This window comes from Podarcis muralis, chromosome 2 (assembly GCF_964188315.1).
Source record: "Podarcis muralis chromosome 2, rPodMur119.hap1.1, whole genome shotgun sequence".
Classification (NCBI taxonomy): domain Eukaryota; kingdom Metazoa; phylum Chordata; class Lepidosauria; order Squamata; family Lacertidae; genus Podarcis; species Podarcis muralis.
The window spans coordinates 55,552,259-55,570,417 of record NC_135656.1 but is presented as its reverse complement, the minus strand read 5'-3'; the positions used below and the strand labels follow the sequence as shown (position 1 = coordinate 55,570,417).

The window sequence follows — 18,159 nt, the reverse complement described above, 5'->3', positions numbered from 1 at the left end:
AATGTTTAACATTATTTTGCTTCCTAGGTGTCTTTTTAGATCTTATCTCTGAACAGGGCAGGAATTTAGGCCTTTGTGTTACAAAATAAACCCTGTTTGCTAAAAGGAGAGCATGGGCAACAACACAACCCTCTCAGTTCCACTATGGCAATCCCTTTGCACATGCTTCCTGGCTCCTCTTCCCCTCCCCAATCAGTTGTCCTTTTAAAATGGTTTCACAATCAAGTTCAATTTATTATTTGCAGATAGGAAAAGATTGGGGGCACTCCAGCCATTTCCTGTAACAATAAACAGATGTAAATACAGAAGTAAGGAGGGAGAAGAAAATGGGTCAAGGAGGAGCCTCCCTCTATCAAATTAGGCACCTTTTAGGAAACTAGTGAGTGACTTTCCTTCCATAGAAAATACCTTGACAATACATTTTATATAGGGGAAACCTCTGCAAAATAGTTAGCGCTAAAAGATTCTAAAATTTCACGGGAAGGTTAGGGATAGTTAAAATTTGGTATTTTAAGCCCCAATCTGAAATACATTGGGCTGTTATTATTAGTCCCACAAAAGGAAGTTATAAGGAGTGGGACTTTTGTCTATGAAGCATAATTAGGACACACTGTTACTTTACAGACCCAAAGCCAAATTTATAGACAAACATATCAAGCTCCCATTTACAACGGCAGTTTAAAGCAGCATCTATTTCATGCTGAACACATGCCAAGTGTGTTCAGTCTGCCACTGGAAAACTTTTGTTTGGGGTTCTTTCACCCATCATGTAAGAAGATTAGTTCTTTGGTTTTAGTGCATGCCATGCATTTAGCTGGAATTAACAATTTATGGTTGTATTATCAGAGGTCTACTGTACTTAATCAAGAAACCTGGTCAAGGCAATGTTGTCCAAATCACTTCTCGCTTTGGAATCTCTTCTGTGCAATACATTGCAAGCATAAAAAAAAGTAGAAGCACCAATTAAATTTCTTCTGCATGAGGTGTTTTGGCCTTAATAAATCTTCTAATTTACATATCTTCCTGATGTTATGGAGCGCGAACTGGGAAGACTAAAGAAGCTACAGAAAGAACAAGAGAGAATCAGTGTTTAGCTTGCAGGTTCACTCAGTTACATCAAGTGTATAGCATGAAACCACATGGTTGCAACTCAAGGAAATATAGAAGTCCAGTTATATGCATGGAAATTTCTACCGTCTTGTTTAAAGAAGAAGGCTATTTAACCCTTCTGCTGAACTTTTAAGGGAGATATGTAGTCACTATCCTTCTAGACAGATAAAATATAAAAGAAAAGTGTACGCAGCTAGGTATATTGAAGTTTGATAGTACAGCAACAGCTAAGCCATACTGCATCCCACACTTAGCAACTTTCAAATGCAAAAAAATACTTTCATAAGTAACCTGCTCTCAATGATTCAAACAGACTTAAAATGAAAGAAGAGGACAGACAGCAAATACAACTAAAGAACCTGAATAAAGCTTGCGGATCAATATTGCCACCCAGAATCCTAGATCAGCCTCTGGGCTGTCAGTACTCCAACAGGGCCCCATCAGGCAGCTAGGTGTGTAAGCCTCCATTTTAATTTCCCAACACGATACAGCACCGGGCACTCTGGGAAATTAAAATGGCAACAGCTGCTGCTACTGTCACCACCGCCACAGCCAAGAAAGCATGAGGGGTTCATCAGTATAATAAGCATGATATCAGAATGCACTTTGCCCCCAAATCTGGAAGCAGCCTTGAGCAACTCTGTTGAACCCTTGACTGACACATTTGGCCATGATCTGGTTTCAACCTGCGAAGCTTATTGCTCATCTGCCCTTCCCCCAGTTCTTGTCACTCGTTGGAATATAGCATAAGGAGAGTCCAAAAGAAGCCAACTGGCTCATCTATTTCTCCTCGCCTAACTACACATACAAAGTCTATATGCAAAACCCTTAATTTGCTTTTACTGTTTCCATTAAAGACGGAAGGATCCATGGCCCGACAGATAACTTTATCAGACTGTAACCAACTATTTGACCTTTCTGCCTGTTTTTGTCCTCACTCGCCACAAATGTCCCTGCCTCTTAAAAGAAGATCAAGCCATGCCCAAGTCACTCCAATATTTAAGACACCATGGTAAGACTTAAGAAGGCAAGTCCCATAGCTAGACTCTTGAGACATTACATTGTAAAAACAAGCAAAAGGTGACAAGTCTGGGGAGGTGCACTGTGCATTTTGGAACCCTATGAGATCAAGGTTCCTACACATGCAGGGAGCTGCCACAGATATGGAAGGGAACCTGCTTCACACCATCCTCCTTCATGGTTGAGGAGGGGAAAGTTAACATGCTTGCCCTGTCTTCCCCACCCCCAAACGTGTATTCCTTATACTGAATTGCAATACCTGTAGCAACTGTGATGCTTCAGAAGCCATTCAAAGTTCAGTTACTCATGTTATCATTGTAAAAAGACATTACTTAAGAAAACTTCTATGTCTGTTCTAGAGATGTATTTTCAGGTGTTGTGAATGAAGTGTGAAATCTCTTGGACCTGTACAAAGTGCATGCATCTCCCACTATAACTTGAAGCAGTCGGTAGAAAACACATTGTCATGACTCAGCATCCATTTGAGTGGGCCTGCCCTGCGAATAGCTCAGGCCCTTTTAAAGTGAAAGAAGAAAACACCATCTGGTGGGCTATATGTTGGATTCCCTAGTTTCTAGGTATTTTCACCGCCTGTTGGTCCCATTTTTATTAGCTGGCTCATTGTGAAGAAGCAGATTTCATGCAAGCATCCTCACTTCTTCTGCCCCAACAACTGCAAATTTGAAATTCTACTACTTTAGTTCCTTTTACCTGTAGAGGAAAGGCCTCTTCAGATTCTCTACCTTGGCACCTTTATGTTGCCAATACATTCCATAATTCAGAGTTAAAACTATTATCATGGGAAGTCAATGCTGACAATACATGACAATGCAACTTCCTTAAACTTCTCTCTAACCAGATTATTCCTTGCACACGCCATGCACATTAGGTACTTTGCCTCATGTCCAAGCCAAACATCATCTCACTTAGATTTGACCAGAAGTGAAGCCTTGTGTTTCTTTTGAGCAAGTTTGGCCTTATAGCATTATGCTGACCATCTTGACAATTCTGTAAAGATCAAGATGTACACCAGAGCAGGGTAACAAATGTGTGAACTTGCTCCACCCTTAGGAGCAAAATGATATATAAGTATGTAATATCACCCAATGCAACTGTTTAAAAACCCAGACAAACCCTAATTCCAAGTGTTTGTGTATGTAACATGGTCTGGACCCACTGAGATCAGTGAAATTATGGTTTCATCCCATCAGTTTAAGGAGATGATAGAGGAGAGCTTTACATGCAAATTGGATTTGTTAAATTACTCCCCCCCCCCCCCATTTTACTGGTCTAATTGATATAGGTTGAAAGGAATATATATATCAAAATAAAAAGACCAGAACTCAAAATAAAATGTAACATTTAATAAAAAGAAAGAAGTACAAAGGAAACTGAAAAAGTGAAAGCTTAAAAAAAAACTTGTAAAACAAAAATGAGAGTGACATGTTAGCAATTCATGAAATCAGTTCCATAGGTTTTCCTGTTGCCTCCTTGTAAGTTTCATTCAGTACGATCTTCCAGGTGGAAATAACTGCTTTGCTCCAATCAAAATATGCAAACTACAAAATGAATAGTCATCTAAAATATGCAAGCTTGAAAACAGAAAAATATGCATGTTCACTGGAAAGTGGTCTTTCCATTCGTCAAACTACATACAGAACGGAGAGATTTGAACAGATTGTTGTCTTCCTGTTTTTCTTACCTCACACATAAGAGGTGAATCTTCAAGCTTAGTTTTAAGAATTAATTTAAGATTAGTGTCACATTGTAATAACCAGGAACTTATTAAATAAGAAATAACATATAGAACCTACTATATGCAATTTGGTCTCATACAAAAAATGCAAAGTCAAGTACTATCCCAGCTGAGAAAAATGATACTGGTTTCTACTGGGGAAGACTATTGCAGAAATTTTAACAGAGAGACTGAGGCCAGCAAACGCTGAGGCCAGTATTTCACTAAAAATGACAAAATGGTCAGCACAACATAAAGGTACAAACACACAAACATACATATATATATATATATAATTGTATTTAATATATTGTTTCATACATTCTGAATGTCTTCATCAGAAATATATTGCCATTATGGCCATGTGTCTACATGTTTTATCTTTTCATTATTGCTACCACTTTTTCATAAACTTTCAAATAGGGCTGAAACAAAGTGATTGCCAGAAAGCCAATCAGAAAGAAAATATTTGCATAGATGTTCTTGCTGCCTTATGCAACTGCTGGAAAACTTACCATGCTATATTAGTTTGCATATCTGATTTTAAAAACCACACCTTTATTCCACAACCCTGCAGCTTTGTTCATATTAATTAATTTCCAGGCTCATGTGAAATCTTGTTTTCACACAAGCGGACATGGTTTGCTTTTGCAACTTTAACCGATCGTGTGTCAGGATTGTCATCATGTACATAATGCAGCATATTTGATCCTGTGCACAACCATTCCCGCTTCCCTACTATTTTGAAAGCTAATATTTTAGAAAATATATTTAGCTTAATAGAGGCACAGCCTTTTTATTTATTAAATTCAGATTACTACAAACGCCTAAAAAATGGTTAACTATCCACTATACCACCATTAGGTGGGTCTGCTATTAAACAGTACCAGTATAATTTTTTCATGAGGTTTTTTTACAATTATCAAGTAATACTGTAACATATTTTTCAATATATTCAGACATTGTCCTTTTAAGAGAAAAACAAACAAGCAAACAAAGACAGGGTTTCGATATCTGAGCATGTGTAATGGGCTTCTGTGGGAAAAGATGAGGAACCTTAGACCCGGACTATAGCTAAATGCTACTTTGAGACAGGCAAGAAAATATGCCTTTTGCTGTTTAAAAAATTAAAAACAGGCTATGCTACAGCACTGAAGAGAACTGAAGTGGAAGGTTAAATTAATTGCATAGCAAAAAAGAGATGTGAACTGTCACTTAACATTACACAGAGATGGGGGGAGGTGATGGTGGGGAACTGTGTGACCCCTGGCTTGTCCATGTCTCCCTGTGGGTGACAGGTGCATCCCAGGTTTGCACAATACAGCAGAAAAGAACTGGCAGGAGACTCTCAGGCTGTGTACACATTACTGGCTTAAAATGGAGGGTTGTTCTTTTTCATTGTGTTTCAAAACTGCATTTGCATGCTGTTTTACATATCAGCATGGCTTGGTATATTGTTCCTACCTGAATGTTCCCACCTGAGGTTGGAGACAGGAAAGGGATACTTTTACCCAATGAGCAGTTCTCAGCTCAGATCGGAGCTGGCTTGGCAGGGTTGGGGTGGGCAGGAATAAAAATGCAGTCTTCCTCAAGGAGCTACAGGCTGCGGCTAACTTTGTGTATCCATGGCTTCCCAAACCAGTGGTGGGAGCCCACTGAATGCAGAGGAGTGTGTACACAAGCCTAAGTAAGTCTTCCATCTTCCCATCTGTACTTCTCTATGCAAACAAGCTCTTACAGCTAGCCGTGAACATGGGTTTTCTCACCAAAGCTTATGGAAAGAATAAAATGTGATGTTCAACAACATTGTGGAAGTTCATTGATGACCTGAGAAATCGTTGCCCTGCAGCCCAATTAGTGTTAAGTGGGCCATGCAACTCATTTTTCCTCACTACAGGGAGATCTGCTGGACGTGGAATTTTGCCATCTTCACTTTTAATTCATGAAGGTGTCCAACATATATTTGCATCCCCACTCACAGCAAGCAACCCTGCGGGATCTCAGGGTTTCCTGTCTGGCAGGCTAAGATGCTCCTAAAAGTTGCAGTCATTTCACAAGCCCTTGTCTCAATGCATCCTTCCGCAAAAAGGCATGATACATTTGGAAAAGCAAATCATGTTAAGGAGCCCTCTTAATTTCGTCTAAAGAGGCTTTTTTGGATTTGGTCAACTCATGTGCATGAGCTTGGCTAAAGAATGTAAATCTGCACAAAGACATTGTCTTAAAAATATTCACATCTAGGTGTTTGCAGGATTACTTTAACTGATAGCTGCCTTCGGTTCAAGAAGTACAGGGAATTCTTTCTATCAAAGCCATTTTTACTGATTGTTTCACCGCCACCATAAAAAGGAGAACATCTCCTTCCAGCTACTGAAATATCCAAATCCTGTTTGTTTTTACAGTCATTTTAGGATAGTCAAAATCAACAGGTTTAAAAAATGGGAGCAGCATTAAAGGCAGAAGTAGCATCCAGAGTGGAGATGGATGCAGAGAGTGATTTATAAACATTAACTGCAATTTTCTAGGTTCTACTTTTGATTATGGAGTTGCAATTTATTTTATTTATTATTAAAAATAATAAGTTTGAGGATGAACATCTACTCAGACAGGAGCATACGCTAGTGAAAGAAAAGGAACTACTGTTTAATAAGGAGTTGCAATTCAGCAACATAATATAAATAGCAGAACAATATACAAGATGTTTGTCTTATTTAAACTGCACACTAGTGTGCACGTTATGAAGTAGAAACTGCCTTCTTCAAATAATAAATTTAAAGTGTCACTTCAAGCTCGTAATGCATTCAGATTGCAATTTTTGTTAAAAATAAAATATTGGTGATATTTAACCTAAAATAAATTTGAAAAATGAAAATAAACAGGTTCCCAACAGAAACTTTTATATGGAACTCTTCAAGATTGCATTTTTAAAAATGTATTAGATCTAGTTAGGGCCATTTTATAAATAGATAGTAATTCATTGGGTTTAAAACAAATTAAACCCCTGACATTTCAGAACTAGCAATATGAGTATTTTCCACAGGGAATCTGCAAAGACAAGGCAAATGTTTTCTTAAAAACGTTAACATCCTGCACAGTCACAATCCAGTCACTGAAAAACGCACCAGATGGTCAGTTTGTCTTTCATGCTGTTTCACTTGCACAATGGTATGACAGAAGGATTCACAAGGTGGAAAAGCAAGCAACTAAAACATATGAATGCACAGAGTCCGCTCCTGGCATACAAGTCTGTGTGTGAGATCAACTGAAACGAAAACATAAAAAGCAAAAATTAAACCATAGAAAATCAAACATAACGAAAATGTAAAGCAATATCATATACAATGTTAGTGGCAAAAAAGCAATGTGATCCTTTGGGACTTACATGCCCACTAAACCAAGGTCTAGTGTTGTGTGAAGGAGCCTCCCTCCCAAGCCTGTGCAAAGCATCAGGCAAGTATTCTCTTCCCTTCCTCTGTTGTGCAGCCAATAGAACTTCTGCTGAGTTTAGTTTCAATTCCAGAAAATATTGGCTTAGCGTTACATATGAACCCGGTATCCTGGTTTAAATCAATCCATGGTTAGTTTCCAAACAAGCCAACCTCAAACTATGGATTATGAAGCTGGCTTGTTTCACTAACCATTACTAGTTTCCAACCAGGATTGCTGGTACACATGTAATGCTAAGCTGGGTTAATTTGCAAGTTAAACGAAGCTCAGCAGAAGTCGCACTCCTGGCTGGAGAAGGAGGAGAGTGATGTGAGTGAGTCGGACACTTTGCTTGGGCTTGCGAAGGTTTGGCCACATAACGTTAAACCGTGGTTTAATGTTCTATGTAAACCAGACCACTCCATGGTCAAAATCAAATCATTCTTGCCTTACTTTTTAAAAAAGACAAAACAAAAAATCTAATTAATTGCACTAGAGAGAAGATTAATCAGTTTACCTGTATAACAGACCACAGGTTTTAAACTTATGAGTCATCTAGTTCAATCTCAGGCTTTTTGGTTTTTAAGATCTCTGTTAGAAGGACTTGGGTCTGTTCAAGATCCTGGATGGGTGGTGGCTGACAGGCGTTCTAGACAGGCTATTGTGACTCACTTTAGCTCATCATATTGTAAGTCATCTTGCTCATGCTAATTGGATAGTTACACTGCTGCTCCATAAGATTCATACAGAAATATAAATAGACTGTTCACCAAAACTGCTGAATTTTTTTAAAAAAGAAAAAGAAATAGGTACTAGTACTGTTAGATAGAACTAATCATGATAACCAGGCATCTGTCAAGAGGAGACGACATTATATTAAGCTTAACACAAGCACAAATCATCACCAGCATTCTTAATTCATGAAAGACAAGAGGCTGAAATTTAGCATGAGTAAAGAACAAAGAAGCCACTTGTATATGAGACAGAAGCCCCCACAACAATTCTGTAACTTTTCTACAACTTGTGCTAGACGTTTTAGTTTGAACTACTAGTAAGAGATGGGCAATTTATCTTACAATCGCCACCATCCACTTACCTAGGGTAAGTATGCATGGAAAAAAATAGATTGCACTGTGTATTACACAGCAAATATTACATCATCTGAGACTACGTAGTTGTTGATCAGTTCTGTAGCTTAGTCACACAATCATATCGTTTTTTAAAAAAAGATAAAGAATATAAATCACATAAAAACACTAGGGTTCTTTCCTTGAAGTTAAATAGTTAATGCAAAACTACTAACATTCTGAGGCAAAGCAACTTGCTAGAATTGTGTAACACACATTAGCTCAGAAAGTCATTGGCTGTCAAGTTCACATCAACTTGCTTCAGGCGAGTTCCCCCCCCCCAAAAAAAACCTTGCCTACACCATTTTTTGCACCCTCCCCAGCTCTGGTACACTATATGCCACTTGCAGAATGTCATCCATTCCTCTCTTTTACACTGTAGCTGCAAGGACAACAGTTCTTGTATTACACAGATCATTAAAAATCTCTTATAAAACCTGCATTATTACTCCTAGGGCCCAAGCTGCGTGCATTGTATCTGGGCAGTAATAAGCAACTAACAGAGATCACGGATCCAAGGCGGATTATATTGTCCAATGACAATATTATCATTGGAGGAGTCATTCACATGGTAGAGTGATGTCACCACCACTTCCTGACAACAGCAGGAAAGAAGGATCCCCACCATGATCCTAACACAGGCAAGTTCTTTCTTTACAGATGTCACTAATCTGGCAGTGCCCTGGGTCCAGGCAGAAGTGGCTTTCATGCTACAAAAGTAACATGTGAGCCCACTCTTGGGAATAAGAATCTGGAAAAGCTGGCAGCTAGCATCAGCTGAGCATCATCTAGGACCCTGACCTCTAACAACAGAATGAGGATATCAACGTATGTGCTAAGCAACTTCAGGTCTATAAAGGCCTTCACAACCATGACTATAATTGCATGACAAAGAAAAATAGGACTGTGCACCCTTGCCCTGCCTCCACATCCATGCTAGCCTCTCTCCAATTCTGTCTCTGTGTTGGGGGCATGTCTGCAATGCAGGAGCCTGATGGACATGTGGGCTTTCCCTGTGAGCCAGAACCCTCAGCAAACATGCACAGACAGCATTGGGAAGTGGTGGCAGGAGGTACCAGCAGAGTGTGACAGTCCTGCTCTCTTCCCTCACAGGCTTGTTGTTGTGTGGTTCTGAATACCTGAACAGGTGTGTTGCCTCTGACTGAACTGAGGGTAGAAAAACCAGGGGAAGAGGTCTGAGGAGGCTACAGACCACAGCAGAGACTAGAATGCATGTTACATTCTCTAGAGTTAACAAACATCAAAACTGTCGTACTAGTCCTTGAATGGACCAGAAGGAGAAGATACATGCAGCTTCTGCAGCTGGTTGGCTAGGTATGCATATGAATGCTGGCAAGTATTCATAGGCAAGCGTAGGTTGAGGAAGACGTTTCAGCGTTATCCTCGCCTTTTAAAGTAAAGGGCACCTTTAATCTCAAAGGCTGGACATGAAACCGTATCATACATGGCAACACTTTGAAACAAAGACTGCATTACAGCAGATCACTGAAAACTGTCGGACGTGAATCTCATAAAACAAGCTATGGCTCTTGGATCCTAGATCAAGTAGAAGAGATGCTAAAGATGAGAGGCAGGCGTCCTCCATAGTATTAGCAAGAAAAAGAAGTATTAGCAAGAAGAAGAACAATATGCCACAGAAGTTTCAGTACATTCTAAGCAGGAAAATTATTAATTTGCAGTGGAGGGATTTCATTGTCTTCAAACAATCTTGCACAGGTAGCAGGAAACTGTACTTAAATTAAAACTTGAACTGAGCTAATCCTTGCCTTGTATTCTCACCTTCATTATCATTATGATGCATGGTTACCAAAAACAAGGCCTGGACCTCCATGAACTTCAATATTTTAATAAGTATAAAATACCAGGTGTAGCAAGGTAGTAGTATGGTTTTTATCCCTGTTTATCCCCACTTTGTATTGCAGCTGGCTCAACTACGAGTAGCAGCTATAAAGAGGTGATAACCTGCCGGAAGAGTACATCGGAGAAACACTTTTAGCAGCTGATTCAAAACAAAAATGTGCTTATTCAGATACTGAAAACTCGTTTGTGGAATTCAGTATCACAAGATGCAGTGTGGTCACTGGTTTAGACAGCTTTACAATGAGATCCAACAAATATATTTTGAATATGGAAGTCCTGTTTTAGTCTGCCAGTTAACAGACACTGGAGACAAAGATCAAAAGTGGTATCTCCACAATATCCTCTTTTCTAGACTTCCCAGAGACATGGGTGGCCCCTGTTTGACTAGAAGACCTTTGATCTGCTCCAACAAGGTAACTGCTAGAGTCCCATGTACCAGTTTATCTGGAGGGATGAAACATGACTCAGTGGTACAGAATACGCTTTGCCTGAGGGAAGGCTCCCAGTTTTATCTGTAAGATCTCCAGTTAGCAGGATCTCACACAGCAGTGTAGGAAAGATCTCTGCCTGAGACTCTGGGCAGCCACTGCTTCTCAGCGTAATGGGCTGGATTGGCTAATGGTCTGACTCTGTATCAAGGCAACTGCACACGTTCATGCGGAGGTATGACACAATATGCAGCCTGAACATTAAATTTGTCCAATATAATGAGTAGACCTACATGGAGAACAGAACCTACTCTAACCCAAAATGAAATCAACTGCATTTCAAGATCCCATGGAACAAGAATCCCTGTTGGGGATGCTTAATGTCAACACTACATAAAACAATACTGATCTATTTATATAGAACTCTCTTATTTCCCTTTCATGGTGGCCAGTAGACAAAGAATTAATACTAGTTGTGTGTGTGTGTGTGTGTGTGTGTGTGTGTGTGTGAACTTGTTTTTGTATGAAATTGTTTTATGCTTGTTTTAATTGCTAATGCACTTCAAGAAAAAGTGACAAGACTATCCCAGGGCCAGAAGAGGCATTTATTGGGCCAGTCTTCATTAGTCTAAGATGGAGGTCTTTTCCCTCCTTAAATCTTTGGTATGGTTGCGAAACTATGGCTAAAATTTATACAACATTTCCTTGGCTTATTCTGTTAGAATGGGAAATTGGGGCTTCTTTATAATTCTGGAAATTGTCTAAACCACTTCTTGAGCCCCTCCTCGTTCCTTCCCACCACTTTTTATTTTAAAAAAATAATAACTCATCTGTTGCAATATTTTTAGATGACTTGACTTGGGTGTGAATGTCTTGGGAAAGGATGGAAACAAAGTGAAGCTCATGTCAAACTGCTTACTTTTTCTTGTCTTTGTCCTTCTTCAGCGGCTGCTGTGAAGTGGCTTGCAGAGACTGACACTGCAGGGTTTCAACTGCCACTTTCCTCCTGTTGAAGGCGTTCATCTCCTCCTCCAGCTCTCTTCTCTTCTCCTCCACTTTCCTCTTCTCTTCCTGATGCATTCTTTTTAGATGTTCAAACTTCTCATGCAGCTGGCCAAAGGAGGGGAGGAAAAAAACCCAGTCAGCACTGCCTCCACTGCCAGGAAGTAGAACCCAATCCTGATCTACAGCAGGGCACTACCATCCAAACAAGTGTGTCCTACAGGTCACCACAGAGGGCAGAGTTAAACCCTAATGAGAAACACAGGTGTCCCTTCTGGATCCAGCACTGCTCTGATTAACATCTACTTAATGGATCCATGTGGGATGGACTAATTCTGCTTCTCAATACACCTGCATACCACCATGGGAAGAATAATCTGCCTGACTTGTGCGGGTTCTTTCCACAGACATCAGTGGAGCGACCACTATAGTGAAAACAGCAATTCCTCCACTCCATTAATATATGACCTGGCCCTTAGTTCCAGCTGAAGAACAAAGGTTTACAATTATTTGACACCCACTTGCCTGACCTTCATGTGTCAGATTAGCCCCTTGTGCTCCTGAAGGATAGCAACATGCCTTCATGATTACAGTGGTGCCTCGTGTTACGTACTTAATCCGTTCCAGAGGTCCATTCATAACAGGAAACTGCTTGTAACATGAGACATGCTTTCCCTAATGGCGCCTCCCACTGCTTCTGCACCGCCGGAGCGCAACTTCCGCTCACATCCTGGGGCAAAGGTCAACAAGGGGCATCTACTTCCGGGTTAGCGGATCATGTAACCCACAGCATTCGTAAGGGGGGAGGTACGTAACACGAGGTACCACTGTAGTTGAAAGGTTTCTTTTACAAAAAAAAAATGAAGCAGGTCATAGCTAGGGTAAGATAATGCTGGAGGTATGACATGGATGCAGTCATTTTGGGATTATTTCATCTAGGTTTTAGATACTGAAAGCCCTGGAGTAGATCTTAATAAATTCAAACACAAAAATTCAGAAGTTTTAAGACTTTCCCCCACAGCCTTCATATCAAATAAAAATTCCTAAGTTGGAGCCAGCCTATTAAATGAATTGGAAGTTTCTCACACACAAAAAGTAAGGAATATACTACTGCAATGTATAGTCAAGAGCAATAGATTAGATGACCTTTAAAATGGATTAAACAATTAGGGAGGAATCCTAACCCTCTAATGCATTCCCCACAGGATGAATGTCCCTTTAATGCTCCCAGAAGGATCTGGCTGCTCATATCAATGGAGACAGAATGCTGGATTTGACAGGCCTCTGTTGGATCCAGCAAGGAAGTTCTCATTTTCTTTGCTTCTCAAGTGCTGGAATATTGTAATTGTAGTGTCATAGGTATACATACTCACACTCACACTCACACCCACCCACCCCCTGATACTTTTGGCCATATGAATCTGTGGCCCAGATTCCATTCTCTGCCACTCACTTCTCTCTCCTTTTCTTTCAGTTCCAACTCTGTTTCCTTGACCTTGTTCACAAACATTTGCCTCATTTCTTCCTCTTTCTTCTGCAACTCACAGAGGAATTCTTTTCTCTTGGTCTCATAGGTTTCTTGAAGGCTGGTTAAGACACAAAAGACACAAACCTCAAATCACGTAGACGTTAAAAGGTGCTGAAAAACAACGGAAGACAATAAGCAGATATAAAGCTACACTTGCGTACATGTGCTGCGCATGCATGTGTCATAGAGGGAGGCGGTGAGGCATTAAGGACATGACACATTACTGTCTTCCTGCTTACAAGAGTGCCCCAGATTCTGACAGAACTTGCAGCCTTCACACACCTGTACAGGTATTCCAGCGGAAAGCAAGAATGGAGAGGATGATGCTCTCTCACCTGAATGGCTGGCTGTCAGGATCAGTATCTTTGAAGCCCATTTCTTCTAGCTTACACCGCCTGTAAAGCTCGTAGTGGCGAGTGTGAGTTTGCTCCCGCAGATCTTCCATGTTGACACGGATCAGCATCTCTCGCAGCTTTACAAAGTCACAGTGGCTTTCATTCTCAACTGAGCAAATGAAGAGAAGGAGCGTAGCCATTGTGAAAAAATGGATGGTTTATACCAGGGGTCAGCAAACTTTTTCAGCAGGGGGCCGGTCCACTGTTCCTTAGACATTGTGGGGGACAGACTATATTTTTTGGCGGAAAATGAACGAATTCCTAGGCCCCCCCAAAAAATTACCCAGAGATGCATTTTAAATAAAAGCACACATTCTACTCATGTAAAAACACGCTGATTCCCGGAGTGTCCGCAGGCCGGATTTAGAAGGCCATTGGGCTGGATCCAGCCCCTGGGCCTTAGTTTGCCTACCCATGGTTTATACACACCAACTTGACTCAAAATCCTGGGGTTTCCTTTGTTGGTGTAACGTTCTAAGCAGAACTGAAGGAGTGTTTCCTCCGTTAAGAGAAGAACAGCTTCGTGCCGTCCGATTAGCAAACCTTTTAACACAATCCTATGCAAATTTACTCAGAGGTCACCCTTGGGTACAAAAGGGGCTTACTCTCTAGCAATTGCATTTCGGATTGCTGCCTCTGTATAAATAAATATGGAATGCAGGATATCATCCATATTATTGTTATGGTGATTTATTGTTTTAGGCTTGTTTATTTGGAAGCAGGAAATGATTGTGTCTGGTACCTATTTGAGTGAAACTGGTTTTTTAAAAAAATGTTTTTCATTTCTTTATTATGGTATTTATATATCACTAGCTTCTAACAAAAATATTGTGGTTGGTGGTACACATCAAAAAAGTAATATAAAATCATCAAAACATCATAAAATAAAAAGTACAGAACCAACAATAAACTGAATAAATTTTCTAAAAATACCTGATGAAACAAAAATGTTTTTAACAGATAAACACCAGAATTTTAGGTGCCTGTCTAATTTAATCAGGAACAGTCTTCTAAAACTACTGGTGCCACTATGCTTGAAAGCCTTGGTTTAAGGAGCAGCTTAGTTGAGTATGTAGCATGAATTTGTGGCGACCATGAGGGTGTTTTTGTATCCTTGTATTCAACTGTATTTTAATTGTGTATTGATGTATTTATTGCATTATTACCATCTGCTTTTGATTTATATTAATAGATCACCTGAAGTATTGTTTAATTGTTTTTGTATTAATATATAATTTATTTGTAATGTATATATGCAATTGTTTTATAAATGTATTAATTGTATTGTAAAATCACTTTGGGATTCTTCATAGGAAGCAATTAATAAATGAAAAAATAGCAACAGCATCTGTTTTTAATACACTTTGCTATCTTTGGGAACCACTTTTAGCTCAACTTTGTTGTTGGAAAATCAGCTTACCAAAACAAATGTAAAATAAAATACCACAGAGCCTTGCCAGATCAGCATGCAAATTTTTCGTGTGTGCTTTTAAAGTCCCCCCCCCCCCCGGAACATTTCCACAGATACTGCAACTGACAAATAATCAGTAAAAATAAAAAATGTATAATGACAATAAAACACCAGCCTAACAATGAAAACAGAGAACAGCCATCAAAATAAACTGCCAGGTGCTAAAAATTAGATGGTGCCAAGCACAATTAGGGGGGGAAACCTAATTGTCATCTAAAGGGGACATGATAGAAATGTTCTTTAGGAAAGACTTTTATAGGAAAGAGGACTGTGACATTCCCTGGAGCTGAGGGCAAGCTGACTTTGGCATAAAACTGAACATTAGTAAACCCATTGGGCTAGTCATACTCTGGGTAGGTCTACTGGAATGAATGGTCCATTAGTCATGTCCATTCATTTCAATGGGTTTATTCCGAGTACAAATAATGATGACTACAGCCCATACAGCTACAAGAGCAGGAAACAATCAAGGAAAGTTTACACAACACTGTCAAGAGGCTTGGCTTACCTTGTACCACACCCCAAGGATATTGGCGAGCCCTCACCATTTTATTTCCAACCTTTACCTCTTCTGTGCTTCCTACAACAGCAAACGGCAGATGAGCCTAAAATGACACATAACCATGGAATTCAGTGCAAAATATAAAATGTCATTTGCGCCCTCAGCCTCAGTTCAACTCCTCATAGCACAGAATCACATTTCCCACATCTGTGGTATTGGCATTTTTGCTGACAGCAGAACTGCAAAGAAAGAAACTTATTCTGAAAAAACTTCTGCTGTTACACTAAAACAAGACAAAGGGGGCGACGGGGACCTAGCATTTTCAACTATAAACCAAGAACTGAAGATTTCACACAGTAACTTTCTCCACGAACAACCTTTGCCAAAAAGAATGCTTTTGGGTAGATTATATATTCCATATCCCACCTGACTCTTCATTGCTCAGATTTATACTATCACGTTGCTTGCTCAGGGCTTCCACAGATGGGACTCATGGGGTGAATCATGACTACTGTATTAAATAACTGTAGGCAAGCTACTGCCCAAGCAACAGGTTTTGCCTCAATGACCTCTTATGTCTGAGATATGAGAGTAATCATATTGATCCACCCAACAGGGTCTTTATATGGACGCAAATCAAGGTGCAAGGAAGGAAGGAAGGAAGGAAGGAAGGAAGGAAGGAAGGAAGGAAGGAAGGAAAGAAAGAAAGAAAGAAAGAAAGAAAGAAAGAAAGAAAGAAAGAAAAAAAGAAAGAAAGAAAGAAAGAAAGAAGGTACTCTGGATGTCTGGTATTCCCACTCACTTGGCTTCCAAAATCCACAGCTTAGTCAGGTATGGAAAGAGGCAATTTGTAGATCCTTTCACATACACAGTATGTTTAGAGATAGCACTGCAAATTCACTCCCCATTTCAAAGAGGAGTGTGAAAGGGATGTTCCATATCTCTACTCTGTCTGGCACTGTCTGCTGTTATGAAGTTGACCATAGTGCAAGCTTAAGTAAGAGGCATTTTAAAAAGAGTGTCCAGTTCAGGTAATTGGGTTGTGTAGGACTATTTGTGTACCACATTTCAGCGTTCTATTTACTGGGAAAGTACTAAGTAATTTTGGTAATACACATGAGTATTTATTGTATATGATGATAGCTGTGTTAAAAAAAAATTGTTTTTGCTAGGGTAGGTTGGGTCCCCAAGTATTTTCTTTTCCTTTTCCTTTTCCCCATGCCAGAAAAGGGTTAATGTATGGCAGCCTCTGGCTGGCCAATGTTCGGGGGGGGGGGGGCAGTTGAAAAGGAGAGGAGAGACGTTATTAGTGAGTTTTGGAGGGAGTGTTGGGAGGAGGTTTTGGAGTAGGTTGGGATTGAGGGTGGGAGGATAGGCAGGAAGAGAGGGAGTGAGAGTTGGTTCTGGGTAGAAGCATCCACTCTGAGGAAAGTATCACAAGCTAGAGAAAGGAGTCTCTGAGCTTAGTGTGAAGGACAGTGTGTGGTGTCCTGTAAGAGTAATTAGGCCAGGAATTAACTGGGAGGCTGAGGCTGAGACAGGAAAAGTAGAGGCTGTAAAGTGACAATTTACTTAGGTCTCATTCCAGTCAGGAAGGGAGAGAGTCTTCAAGTATGAGAAGACTCCCAAACCAGTGAAACCAGTGGGTCTATTACTTGGAGAACCTCAGGAGTAGGGTTGTCTAAGGGGTGTGTAACTGACAGAAAGTACCACCTTGTTAAGAACCAAACCAAAGTATTAAGTTAAGAACCAAAGTATTAAGTGTGAAACAACTGAGAAAACATTGAAGTGAAGTAACATTGTAAACTGAAATATCCTACGTTTTATCCACTTGTGTCATAAACTTCCTTGTTAAATAAAATTGTTATTGTTTATTTGAACAAATCCTTCCTGAGACTCCTAATTATTAAGTTTTACCTCACGCAAGTCCCCCACAAGATAACCTGAGGTAGTTTGAGGGAATTTGTGGAAGTGGTGTTTTGTGAGGTGGATGCACGCTATTTTTAAGAGAGTGCGCCCCAATGGCGCCAGGGGAAAAAGGGCCATCGCACTGTCGCAATAGCCAACCCAACAAGATCCCACTGCTTCCTTCTACAACAAGGAGTGCTCCACTGAGAAATAGGAGGAATAGCACCAAAGCACTACTACAAACTGAGTCTACCACTTCACACAATCTTCAGTTTTGATACGTCACTGCTATTAATACAAAACTATAAAAACTTGTTGTAGTAAGCACATTACTCACATTCATCACAGAGTTAATCTCAGCCACAGCATCATCATCCGTGGGGAACTGATAGATCTGGACTCCATTGCTAACCAGTTCGCTCATGATCTTAATCTTAAACTTGTGCAACTCGCTCTTGGAAATGGTGTCAGCTTTGGCAATTATAGGGATAATGTTCACCTGCAAAAGAAATAAAACCAATGGAAGTATTTCCCCCCCTAAAGAGTTTTGGAGGCCTGTCATTAATTGCATTGTGTTAGGGATACCAGGCTCCCCCAACCTCATTTGTATAAGCACATTAAATTAG

At 40.0% G+C, this 18,159-nt stretch overlaps 1 protein-coding gene across 3 annotated transcripts in view; it reads right to left on the bottom strand.

Moving 5' to 3' along the window:
* Positions 1 to 210: 210 nt before the first annotated feature.
* The window catches only part of SEPTIN8 (septin 8), a 50,628-nt gene continuing 32,679 nt past the window's right edge, over positions 211 to 18,159 (bottom strand). Inside the window, exons 5-10 of one of the 3 annotated variants that reach the window (XM_028717976.2) lie at positions 17,871 to 18,032; positions 15,632 to 15,728; positions 13,593 to 13,761; positions 13,183 to 13,315; positions 11,647 to 11,837; positions 211 to 1,061 (exon numbers count right to left, since the gene is read on the bottom strand). In XM_028717976.2, the coding sequence (XP_028573809.1) occupies positions 1,007 to 1,061; positions 11,647 to 11,837; positions 13,183 to 13,315; positions 13,593 to 13,761; positions 15,632 to 15,728; positions 17,871 to 18,032 (807 nt within the window). In that variant the 3' untranslated portion in view covers positions 211 to 1,006. Of the gene's footprint in view, positions 1,062 to 3,473; positions 7,128 to 11,642; positions 11,838 to 13,182; positions 13,316 to 13,592; positions 13,762 to 15,631; positions 15,729 to 17,870; positions 18,033 to 18,159 lie in introns of those variants that run through there. The other 2 variants (XM_028717977.2, XM_028717978.2) reach the window with 2 other exon arrangements.